Genomic DNA, 12,688 nt, shown 5'->3' with positions numbered 1-12,688 from the left:
CCGGGAGCACGACTTCCGGCCTGAACGGGAAGCTCGCTCCCTTTTCTCCCAGTCCTCTTCCTCTCCCCACCCCCGCCACGCGAGGCCGCGGTGCACGGTATGGGTGTGTTTGTGTGTGTTTGTGTGGGGAGGGCGTGTGGAGGGAAGGTTACCGGGAGCTTCTTGGCCGCTGGGGAGCGGGGGTCCCGGTGACAAAGATGGGGGTGTTTTCTCTGTCTTCCCCTTGGAAGCCTCAGCTCCCCCTTGAGGCACTTTAGATACTTCTTGGGGCCCAGTCCACAGCGTCCCCCTTGGGAGCGAGACCCCGTCCCCGGGCCCACCCCCGAGGAGCGTGAGCGGGGAATGCCCCAGCCGCCCCGGGCGCCCGGCCTCCGGCCGCACGGGTCCCGGGCGTGGGTCCGGCCCGAGCGAAAGGCCGCCGGGGCCCGGGGCGCGGGCGAGGGCAGAATAACCGGTGGGAAGGCTGCGTTTTCACCAAGGACTCGGGTGAAGCTGCAGAGCTGCCTTTGAGCCCTGACTCCTGGGCCGCCTGGGTCGGAGGAGATCTTGTAATGGAGTGGTTCTTCGTCTCACACTAACAAGATGCCCGATTTCCTCAGGATCGAGGGGTGAGTGAGCGGTGGGGTGGTCGCACAAAGCCCCTGCTAGCCACACAGGGAATAGCCCTGTCGTCTGTTTTTTTTTTTTTGAGGCTTCTCTACAAAATAGAAAGTAAACTTCCCCCGAGTGGAGAAATTTAGGGCGTCTCTGTATTTGATGTTTTTATTACTGTTGACATTTGTGGCCCCCGATACTCTCACATCCAGATAATTGCTTCATCGCCAACTCACTGTGAGATTGGAGAGTTGATTTTTTAATCTGGACCTTGTTTGCCTTGGACTGTGTGGCCTGAGATAAGTTACGGCTTTAAGGGAATTTTACCTACTAATTAGGAATGAAGATACTCACATACAACACAGAGTTATTTTGAGGAGAAAATAGTGTCATTCCAAAGAATTCCATTGTGCACTATCTCCTTTCATCCTCATATTTCTGTGATCAGGAATTTCCCCCTTTTGATGCTGAAGAAAAAACTTACTACCCAAGACTTCTGAGGTCTAAGTGATCTTTTCTTTACCTCATGCTTCTTAATAGTATTATAATAAAAATATAAGGTCATAAAGGGAATTTTTATTTTTAAATATTTATTGATTCATTTCAGATTGAAGAATGTCCCGGGTTCCACTGGGGAAAGTCCTCCTAAGGAATGTCATCCGGCATACAGATGCTCACAATAAGGTGAGAGGGACAACCCCGTTACTCCTCAACACTTACTGAGCGCACACAGTGTGGCAGGCGTTGTTTTGGTACTGTTAGGAGATACAAAGATGAATAAAATAGATAATTGCCATATAGTTTGATAATGACTAAATAGAGACATGTAAAATGTTGTAGTGCACTAAGGAAGGAATAATGAAATCTGCCTTGGGGAATTAGGAAAGGCTCCCCAGAACGGGTGGTATTTGAGGCACTGATATTTGAACTAGTTCTTGATGAACAGGTTCAAGGTTTCCAGGTGTAAAAAATCGTTCTGTACAGAGAGAAAATCATGTGCTAACATATGGCAGTAAGAAAGTGCATGAAGAATGGCAAGAAGTTGTGTGCATCCAGAAAGTAGTGAATGTGGGGGCTAGTGACAGAAGATGAGGCCAGCGTGGATTATGATGGTTGGAGATTAGATTTCTTTCCTCTAGGCAATAAATAAACCATCAAATATATATATTTTTATTTTTAAAATGCGTTTTTATTGATTTCAGAGGAAGGAAGGGAGAGCTAAAAACATCTGTGGGAAACATGGATGGGCTGACTTGCACGCCTCCTGCTGGGGATTGAGCCTGCAACTTGGGCAGGTGCCCTGACTGGGAATTGAACAGGTGACTTGGTGCATGGGACAACGCTCAACCAACTGAGTCACACTGGCTGGGAAACCATCAAATGTTTTTAAGCTGAGTGTGACTTGATTATATTTTAGAAAGATGATTTTTTAATTGGATAGGTGATCGATCAAATGGGGTGAACAGTAGAGAGACCAATTAGGAAGCAATTGCAGTTTTCCAGGTGAGAGATAATGAGGGGGGTTCATATGAAAGCAGTGACAGTAAGGATGAAGATGAGGAATTTAGGAGGCAGAATCCAAAGAACTTGGTGACTGATTGGATGGTGGTGATAATTATGGAATCAAATATTACTATCTTGTGTGATTAGGAGAATGATGATGATAGGAAACAAAAGAAAGGGACAAGTAAGCAGTTGGAAGTTGGCAGGTGGGGAGGCAGATTGGGAGGGGCAGCGGGGGGAGGGAGGGAGGGAGGAAGAGAGGAGAACTGAGCAGAGCAGAGCAGAGCATTGAGCCAAAGGGGAGATGAGTTTGTCCTGGGATGAGGCTCCAGCCTGGCAGTTCTCGTGAAAGTGGGAGGAGGTGGCTCTGGGACCTTAACCCCTTGTGAGCTCTGTGGCAGGGGATTTAACCCTTTGTGGGTCCGGCCCCTCAGAGGCAGCGTCATCGGGTAGTTTTAACCCCTTCGGGGCTGGGTTTAACCCACTGGACTTAACCTCATCTAGCCCACCAATTCCTCCATCATGGGGGGCGCTCTGCAGGGAGGCTCGAGGCCGACCCCCTTCGTACATTACCTGCTGTTCCTGCTGCTGCACCGCTTTGGACCTGCTTAGCTGATCGCAAGGCGGCGCTTAACCCTTTACTGACTTGAGCGCCCCCAAGTTGCAATTGGAGTTTGCTGACAGGACCAGCTGAAGGCATCACTGCAGGAATTACCGAAGTGGAATCTGTTGGGCATTTTTTTCTTCAAGAAAAGAAAAACCTCTTTTTTTTCAAGGACTTGCAGCCAAAATTCTTCAAACTTTGAGGACTCTTGTTGCCATGACCAAGCCACTCGTGTCGGAATTTCAGCACCAGCCTCAAACTGGCAACTATGCAGGTGCTGATGCTGTCCACGAAGAGCGGAACCCCGACCCCCTCCCCCGCCCCGCCCCCCGCAGAGGAGCCGGTGCCCGAGGACGACGACAGTAGGTGGCAAGCAAGAGCACTCACTCCCCCGTCCAGGGCCAGAGGGGAAAGGGAGCCTGGACCCCCAGCCGTCTCCTTCCAGGTCTGTCCAGAACCTCGCTGCCTGGAAGCGGACGAAAAGGGCCCGAATGGAGATGACTTGTCCGCTGGCGGAACCGCCCCGCCGCCAGCGGGAAGGGAACAGCCGCCTGAGACCAAGCCGCTCACCCAACCGTGTCATGACTCGGAAGCCAACAAGTTGGGGGCTCCTGCCGCTGGAGGCGAGGAGTCGTGGAAACAGCAGCAGAGACAGCTGGGCAAGAAGAAACACAGGCGACGCCCTTCCAAGAAGAAGCCGCACTGGAAGCCGTACTACAAGCTGACTTGGGAGGAGAAAAGAAAGTTCGACGAGAAACAGAGTCTTCGAGCTTCGAGGGTTCGAGCCGAGATGTTCGCCAAGGGCCAGCCGGTGGCGCCCTATAACACTACGCAGTTCCTCATGGATGATCATGACCAGGAGGAGCCGGACCTCAAAACCGGTTTCTACCCCAAGCCTGCTGCGGCCAAATGGACAAATCGGACACCAGCGACGAAGAGTTTATGGAAGAGGCGGGTCAGGAGGATTCGGGCGCGACGGGACGGCAGCGAGTTTCTGCAGCGGGAGACGCGGGAGACGCGGGAGACGCGGAGAGCCTGCAGAACAGGAGCAAGCAGGAGCTCATCAGGGAGAACCTGGAGCTGGAGAAGTGCCTCTCTCGCATGGAGGACGAGGACAACCGGTTGTGGCTGGAAAGCAAGCGGCTGGGCAGCAGCGACGACGTGAGCGTCTGGGAGCTGGAGCTGGACCGGCTGAGCGCCGAGAACCTGCAGCTGCTGACGGAGATCGGAGATCGAACTGCACCGGGAGCAGGAGCGGGCGCCGCTTTCCCAAGTTTGGGGACTAGACTGAAACTTTTTGGAGGGGAGGGACAAAGGGAACTTTTTACAGTGATGGACTGTAACATTATATACATGTGTATATAAGACAGTGGACGTTTTTATGACACATAATCAGAAGAGAAAATCCCCCGGCTTCGGTTGATTTGGTAAATTTAGCTGTGCTGTAGCTTGCGTGCTTTCTCCTGTTCTTTAATTATGTGAAACTGAGGGGTGCGTTACTTTTCTTTATAGTTTTTTTTTTATGTGTAATTTGACCAAGTTACAATGCATTTTCTGTTAAAAACCCTCTCAAACTGATCTGTAAGGTGGCCAAATCTGAGAACCATTAAATTCATTCTAGTTATAATAAATTTAATATTTGTAAATGTAAAAAAAAAGAAAGGGACAAGTATGATGGGAAATGTAATTAGTTTGGTTTGAAGATGTTGACAGTGAGGAGCTTATAGGATGTCCAAACAGTTGGGAATTCAGACTTGGAGCAAAGGAGAAATGTTGATTCCTGGTTTGGGGATTATTGGTATATAGAAAATGACATAGGTCATGAGAGTAGGTAGATGAGGTCACCTAGGAGAACACAGATAATGAAAAGAGGCCAAGGACCCCTGTTTGGTTTTCTTTGGTGAACTGTGTAATTCCTAGTTTGATCTTAAAAGGTATTACTCTATTGTCACCTGATAATTTGATTGTGAGTGAGGTTATAACTGTTATCTAAGTGGCCTCTGCAATTTCCTTAAATCACCCCTAGTTGAATCTTGAACTTAGATTTGAAAGTGGTGGCTAAAAAAGATAATGTAGCACAGATTTAACAAAATATTATAGGAAGATTATTTATTTTTAAATACTGTGTTAAGGCAATTTATGAAACTTTATTATTATTATTTTTAATTCTCACCTGAGGATATTTTTCCATTGATTTTCAGAGAGAGTGGAAGAGAGAGAGAAAGACAGAGAGAAATTTTGATGTGAGAGAAACACATCGATTGGTTGCCTCCTGCTCGTGCCCTGACCAGGGCTGGGACTGGGGAGGAGCTACAGCCAAGCTACATCCTGTGAATGGAATCAAACCTGGGACCCTTTGGTCCGCAGGCCATTGCTCTGTTCATTGAGCCAAACCGGCTAGGGCAATAGGAGGATTTAGAAATAAAACATATTCTTATTTTTTGGTCAGTTGTAATCTGATTCTCTAGAAATTTCCTAGCAATTCTCATGTCTTTTTATTTTGTTTTTAATAAAAATTAGAATGTTGTGAAAAGGAACTTAGCCTGAAAGTTTAAAGACCTGTCCTTACTAGCTTTTTGACTTTGGTAAAATTTCTGAGCTTTTGTTTCTTCTCCGTAGAATATAATAATGGCATCTTGCTTTGCTTTCCTCATAAGATTGCTTAAGGTTCAATTGAGATGATACATTTAAAATGATAAAGCATTTTAAAAACATAAAGGGTTATCATTTGATAATTGCAACATAATTACAAAATTGATAAGATTCTAAGTGTGTCCATGCAAGGGTTAAAAAATTCTGTTGCTGCAGAATTCTACATATTTGAGATTTACTGGGTTGGATTGTTTAATCACAATGAAAAACCAGAATTTCCCAGGTTCTTGATCATAACCCAGTCTAAAATCCCATAATTAGTGCAGACTGTATTTTTAGTTACTTTTTTTGTGATGTAAAGTGTTATTTTCAGTAACTTATTTTAATTTCTTTCCTTTAAAAAAAAAAATCTAGATTCAGGAGGAATCAGATATGTGGAAAATAAGAGAACTGGAGAAACAGATGGAAGATGCTTACCGGGGGAACAAAAGGAAAATGTTGCCCAGCAGTTCAAGGTGAAGTGGAGCTCTGAGAACCAAAATAATTCTCATCTTATTCAAAATCATCAACTTTTTGTTTAAAATCATTTTGATATGCTAAAGATACATGGATTCAGTTTTGTGAGTCCTTAAGCATTCGCTCTTTCATAAACCTAGACCCGAGTATAAAGGTTATAATGGCTATCATGCATATGGTCCCACTCTTTGTACTCATTTGTAATAGAGAATTTTAAAAGTCTACCTTGAACAATTGTAAACATTAAGGATTCTATGGATTCTGACCTTATCTGATATCTTTTAATCTTAGATTTTCTATTTGTATCTATGGTCGCTTAGCTGATCATATACTCCTTTCCATTATTAGTCTTTCATTCTCTCCCCCAGCCTTTTTTTAATATTTAAACTTTTTTCTCTAAGCCTCTTCTTTACCCCATCTACTCACTATCTTCACCAAATCACAGTCTTTCACATTACCTTCTTATTAATTTGAGAGTTAATATAAGGGATTATGCAGGCTTAGTTGTCATACCTGTAGTGGTATAGGAATGTCTGAGTATTATGAACATCTGTTGGGCCTCCTGTGCCTGGTGGTGTACAGCTGTGTGTATGAAAAATGACTCAAAGTAGTAATGCTGATTCTAAAGCCACCATGGGAATAGTTACCACATTGCAGACGGATCACAAGAATTCTCGTGTTTTCTGTTCTAAGGCTTGTGGCCAATCACGTTATTAAAAAGATATTAGCTTGTAAGAACATGTAATTAATAACTTCAAAATGCAATGGGTATTTAATTTTAAAGTGTGCCTTTAACATTTATGTAAAATGTATTTTTTTGTACTCGCTCAATAGAAACTTATCTGGCCACTGGGTAAAGCTAGCAATAAAACTACTGGTCCGCAGTGTGTTAATAGTGAGATATTTAAGGAGAGTGAATGTGTCTGCAGAGTACGTGGACTTTGGAGTATGACTGGCTTTGTGTAAATGGTTTTAGACAAGAAAGTATGCAGAGTATCCATGGTAAAGAAAGAGTTTCAACATAAAAATAAATATATTTTTCAGTTTGTTTTTTCTCTGATGGTTTTTTGAGAATTTAGAAGTACTGTTAGTGCAGATGATGATTTATTTTGTGTTGGTTCAGTTTCCAGTGGTACCTCCAGGAACAAAATATTGTTCTTCTTTGTTTTTTGTTAATCCTCACCCCAAGGGTATTTTTTCCATTGATTTCTAGAGAGTGGAAGGGAGGGGGAGAGACACACAGAGAGAAACAGTGATGTGAGAGAGACACATTGATTGGTTGCGTCCCCCACACACCCTAACCAATGCTGGGGATCGAACCTGCAATCAAGGTACTTGCCCTTGACCGGAATTGAACCCACCACCCTTGTCTGTGGGTCAATGCTCTAACCTCTGACCCACCGGCCAGGGCCAAAATATTGTTCTTTTTTGAAAAAATTAAAAATACATATATTTTTATTGATTTCAGAGAGGAAGGGAGAGGGAGAGAGATAGAAACATCAATGATGAGAGAGAATCATTGATCGGCTGCCTCCTGCATGCCCCCTACTGGGGATCGAGTCCACAACCCGGGCATATACCCTTGACTGGAAGCGAACCCTGGACCCTTCCATCTGCCCCTTCCAGCTGCAGGCTGACGCTCTATTCACTGAGCCAAACCAGCCAGAGCTTGTTTTTCTTGAGTGGACTATTAATACCTTTCATGGTGAGTAAATCTTCAAACACAATCTCTTTAAGGGCAGGGATTCTGATTGTCTCGTTTGCATTATATTCTCAGTGGCTAGAACAGTATCTGACACATAGGAACCCTGAAACATTTTTGATAACCAATTAGCTAGCTTTAGTGACTGGTTAGTGGATATTGTAAGTACGGGCTGAGTCAATTGTTTTCAACTGATTTTCTACCCCAACGTACTCATGGGTTAGGACTTATTCCCATTGTCACTATGACCTCACTACAGCAAGGTGCTGGTTCTCCAGGAAGGGAGTGCATATGTAGAATCTAGGATAGTTTGCAATGTCCTCAGCTGTGATTATGCTCTGCTTCCCACTTTGCATGCCCTCCTACTTGAGAATTAGTGAGTGAGCTACAGCGTACCACAGTCCAGAAGTTCAATAGGGTGGGTAATAATGGTCAGATTGTCATTGGACAATGGTACAAATTTACAGAGAGGAATAGATCATGTCTTTTTACATGATTTAAAAAAATAGTATCAGGTTGTTTTGTTCTCCCTCTTGCGAGTAGCTTGTTCACTGAGTTTTGTGCGTGATGTTCCATAAAGTAGCTTCACAGATTGCTTCCAAATCTAAAAATCCTTTGTTTCCTCATCTAGCCGGATGCGTAGTGACGGTTTTGATGAAGAAAGTCAAAGAGACAGTTGGAGGCCAAGGAATGAAATTTCTGAGGCACTGGAAGATGATTTTCTTAAGGCTAAATCCTGGAACAAGAAGTTATATGATTATGAAGCTAACATGCCAGACAGGTTTGTGACTAAATTCTTGTGGCCATTGATGATATTTGGCATGAGAATGTGAACTTTAAAGTCTTAATTATCTCTACAAAAACTTGTACACAAATGTTCACAGCATAATTATTCAGTGTGGCAAAAAAAGTGGAAACCCAAATGTCTATTAGCTGACGAATGAATAAACAAAATGTGGTATATGGAACAAGTAATGGAATGTTATCTGGCCATAAAAGGCATAAAGTACTGAAAACATACTACAATATGGATGAACCTTGAAAATACGATGGTAGGTGAAAAGAGCCAGACATAAAAGGCCATTTGTTATATGATCCTATTTATGTATGTCTAGAATAGGCAAATCCATAGAGACAGAAAGTAGATAAGTGGTGGTTATGAGTTACAGGAGAGGGAGGAATGGAGAGTGACTGCTAATGCAGTTTCTTTTTGGGGTGATGAAAATGTAAGTAAGATAGTGCTGATGGTTGTACAACTCTGATTATTACTAAAAGCCACTGACTTGCACACTTTATGAATTATATTTCAATAGTTATTACTATTTTTAAAAAATATATTTTTATTGATTTCAGAGAATAAGGGAGAGGGAGAGAGAAACATCAATGATGAGAATTATTGATCGGCTGCCTCCTGCACGTCCCCTACTGGGGATCGAGCCCACAACCTGGGCATGTGCCCTTGACCGGAATCGAACCTGGGACCTTTCAGTCCACATGCCGATGCTCTATCCACTGAGCCAAACCAGCTAGGGATCAATAGTTATTTTTTAAAAATTGTACCAATGTAGACATTATGTTATGAAGTGTTTTTGGAGAAGTACTTCACAGCAAAAGAGAGCAGATTGTAAGTTTTCTTAAGGAAGAGAATGGCAAGTTTTCTTACAAATGGACAAAGGAATTCTTTGTGTCTGAAATAATAGTGTGCAGCACAGAAAAATAGCCAACTAAGATTACTGGGCTGTGTGGGGTTGGCTTTACCGTATCTCTATTTTTTTTGTTCTGTGTGTATGTCTGTGTGCATGCATTCCTAAGTCTGTCTGATTTAATTTTCAAAAGCATATGCACTGCTTTAACAATATGTATAATAAAATGTTACAGATGGGGTCACAGTGGTTATAAAGAGTTATACCCTGAAGAATTTGAAACAGACAGGTAAGACAAATAGGCTTACTGGAAAAGTTAGAAACTAAGCTTAGTATAAAGTCTGAACTGTAATTTGAGTTTAAGCGCAGTTTTTACAAAGCATGTAATATTTGCCATTAAAAATGTAACCAAAGAATAATTGGCAATTTAGATGGAAGGTGATAGGTATTTTGCCTTTCCCTGATTGATGTTTGACATATCTATAGCACTTGTTTTTTTAAAAAATGTGTTTTTATTGATTTGAGAGAGAGAGGAAGGGAAAGGAGAGAAACATCCATCAGCTGCCTCCTGCATGCCCTGTACTGGGGATCAAGCCCGCAATCCTGGGCATGTGCCCTGACTGGGAATCAAACTGGTAACCTCTTGGTGCATGAGAGGGCGCCCAACTGAGTCACACTGGCCAGGAGTATAGCACTTAGGTCTTTATATCTAGTGTCCCATACAGTAATTCAGTATGGCAGATTAGAATTTTTTTCAAATTAAAAATTCTTATGTAATTTTAAACAAAAGTTTTCTACCTATCAGATTGGCAAAATAATATTTTTTATAATGGCCAGTGTTGCTAATACTAGTGATAAGCAGATCTTAATATACTCTTTCTTTTTCCTGAGTCCAGTGATTTTTAATGGTTTTAGTGTTGTTTTACAGATTAGAATTTTTATCTTCATTTTAAAGATGAGGAAAAACTCAGAGTTATTAAGTCTCATAGTAACCCTATGTCAAAGCTGTTTTAAAATTTAGATGTTAACCATAACTTTCTATCTGGAATGCAGAATATTAAAGTAGTTTCATTTTCTGTAGTAAAGGTTTTTCTCTTTTTTATTAGTGATCATCAAGATATTACCAATGGGAAAAAAAGATCTCCCCAGGTAAAATCATCTACCCACGAATCTCACAAACACAAGAAATCAAAGAAATCTCACAAAAAAAAGCAGAAAAAGAAGTCACACAAAAAACAGAAGAAAAGCAAAAAGGAAGTCACAGATATAACAGCAGATTCCTCAAACGAGTTCTCAGAAGAAACTGGGGCTTCTAGTACCAGGAAACAACCACATAAGCGTAAGAAAAAATCAAGGAAAAAGTCTCTCAAAAAGTCTGCTCTCGTTTTAGAGGCAGAAAGTGACACTTCTCAGTCTGATGACTCAGCATCCAGCAGTTCTGAGGAAAGAGACACTAAGAAAACCAAAAGGGAAAAAAAAGATAAAGTCAGTATCCCTGTAGTTAGCAATGAAATACAGGAGAGGACAAAAACAAACAAACGCACAAATTGGAAAGTGGCTACAGATGAAAGGTCTGCTGAGAGTTCGGAGGATGACTAAATGAGAAACAGTCTTCAGTTCCCACTGACTTGGATATTGACAGCTCTTGCACCTTGGGGCTTTGCTGATGACTCTTGTGCAGCACAGGGGGCCTGAGGGCGGAGTTGTCCTGTGCCATCTGTGTACATCTGACAGACTTGTCTTCTGTTTTTGGCCTGTTAAACTTGATCCTCTTATTGTTAATAGGGAATCTGGTATTTTGTTATGAAGGTTTCTTGAAGAGATTATTTTTTGCAGTTAATTACATTTAGCGTAGAGTGTATATACAGCAAATTAAAGGACCCAGGAGGCAGAATCCAATAATGCCCTGGGTATACCAGTTAGAATGTTGAGTTTGGGGAAAGCGAAGGCTAGGATCACGAGGTAGATTGGAACCAGTGCTGTGCGGAATGTATGCTAAGGGAACATCCAGTTGCTCTTGTTTGGTTTATATTGCAGGTGCCACTTTGTCTCAGCCTTGGTGCTTTGATCTTTCTGTATTTTGGCCCCATTGGTCTGGTCGTTTATTTAATGGGGAAATGAGCATAAGAACCAATATTTTACCTTTACAACACCTATAGACAGCTGTTATCAGCAGAGACTAGTGTTTTCTGTTAAATTTTCCTGCTGGACAGGGACTGTAGCTATATTCAGTATACCCATAAACATGGTAATTGGATAGTAAATGTCTTTTTTCTTTTTAAATTCTTTATGGATAGTAAATGGTTTTCTAGTTTCATTGCTGTATATTGCCTAAATGGACTTGTGTTCAAAAATTACTTCTTTTCTGTTAAGTCCTTAACAAATGGGAGAGAATTAGGAGTCAGTCATGTAATGGTGCTCTGAACGGGCTTCAGGGCAGCATCTGCCATTTAAATGTCTTCCTTGTTCATTTTGAAATCTATTAATGAACTTTAGATTTTCCCTGAAACTAGGTTCAATCAAATCCAAAATGAAAGACTTCTCAGGGACATATCTACTTCTTTTCCAGCTTGCCTTTGGATTAAAGCATCAAGCAGAGACCATATTATTCCCTTTTGCTATATGTGTAATCCCTACTATGTTAATTCATAATAACACTGAGAGAAGGCTGGCAGAACACAAGTTAATTATTTCATTATGGCAGAAGATTGACATGTTGTTTTTCCTAGTTGTCACTTCATGGGCTGAGTAGAAAGCTTGAAAACTCACTTGTCTTGGTTCTGCCACTAATTGGTTATGTGGTCTGGAGTAGGTAAGTTAACCTCTCTGGCTTTCCTTTGAACCCCATATGTAATATGCAAATACTTCATGGCGATATGACATTATAGGACACCAGCAACAGAATATAACTATGACATCATTCCACGAGGTGGTAAATTTTATAGTTCTGCTAAATTTGTTCTTTACAGATTGCTAACAAAATGTTTGGTCATGAAGTACATGGTTGGCTAGAGGTTCCTGATCCCAATTACAAGCAGGTGCTACCTTTGGGGCTATTTATTTGAAATATTAACACTTTGGTACTCAACTGTCAGTGTTCAGTGGTATATATTTTTACCTTTGGGATTAGTAGAGACCCAAGGGAGGAAGAGCAGTCTATAATTACTACCTCTTAACCTAAAGCAGTTTTGTTCTTGGAGCAAGTGAAATCTTTGTTGGAGGGAGTGTTCACTTTTTTTTTTCTTTTTTAAACATTGTTTCTGTGCTATAAAAGTACTGAGTCTCAGCAGACTCAGGAGAATGGGTGAGTGGGACAAGGCATCTCCAGGAAGTTGGTTCTGTTTGGGTCTTGACCTTCCCTTCCTCCCATAGTAGCAGACTTCTCTTTCCCAATGAATACACATCTTGCTTGTTTTGTTTTTTGCCATGTTTACCTTTTCTTGGTCATGTATAAGCAATAAAGCTGTTTTCTGTTCTTCACCTTTTTCAACCCTAAATTTTCTTCTATGCCTTAGGCTAAGGCTCTGGTGTTTC

At 41.9% G+C, this 12,688-nt stretch overlaps 1 protein-coding gene and 1 pseudogene across 2 annotated transcripts; both read left to right on the top strand.

Annotated features, from left to right (window-relative positions):
- The first annotated feature begins 9 nt into the window (after positions 1-9).
- NKAPD1 (NKAP domain containing 1) lies at positions 10-12,634 on the top strand. Of its 2 annotated transcripts, none has more exons than XM_070426052.1 (6): positions 10-97; positions 1,202-1,278; positions 5,708-5,808; positions 8,143-8,292; positions 9,390-9,443; positions 10,261-12,634. In XM_070426052.1, the coding sequence occupies exons 2-6, from the start codon at positions 1,210-1,212 to the stop codon at positions 10,751-10,753; spliced, it is 867 nt and encodes a 288-aa protein (XP_070282153.1). In that variant the 5' UTR covers positions 10-97; positions 1,202-1,209; the 3' UTR covers positions 10,754-12,634. The 2 variants fall into 2 exon arrangements, with proteins under 2 accessions (XP_070282153.1, XP_070282152.1); XM_070426051.1 differs by lacking the exon at positions 10-97 and adding an exon at positions 130-608.
- Positions 2,363-4,363, top strand: LOC139017516 (protein HEXIM1-like; annotated as a pseudogene).
- Positions 12,635-12,688: the final 54 nt, after the last annotated feature.

Source organism: Myotis yumanensis, unplaced genomic scaffold, assembly GCF_028538775.1.
Source record: "Myotis yumanensis isolate MYYU_CA2020_CCGP unplaced genomic scaffold, mMyoYum1.0.hap1 SCAF_10, whole genome shotgun sequence".
Lineage (NCBI taxonomy): Eukaryota > Metazoa > Chordata > Mammalia > Chiroptera > Vespertilionidae > Myotis > Myotis yumanensis.
Note: the sequence above shows the minus strand (reverse complement) of the source record. Positions and strands in the feature narration are given on the sequence as shown.

Coding starts and splice junctions, on each gene's coding strand:
- NKAPD1 (XM_070426052.1), top strand. CDS start 1,210: ATGTCCCGGGTTCCACTGGGGAAAGTCCTCCTAAGGAATGTCATCCGG. Junction 1,279..5,707: donor ATACAGATGCTCACAATAAG/GTGAGAGGGACA, acceptor AAAAAAATCTAG/ATTCAGGAGGAATCAGATAT. Junction 8,293..9,389: donor GAAGCTAACATGCCAGACAG/GTTTGTGACTAA, acceptor AAAATGTTACAG/ATGGGGTCACAGTGGTTATA.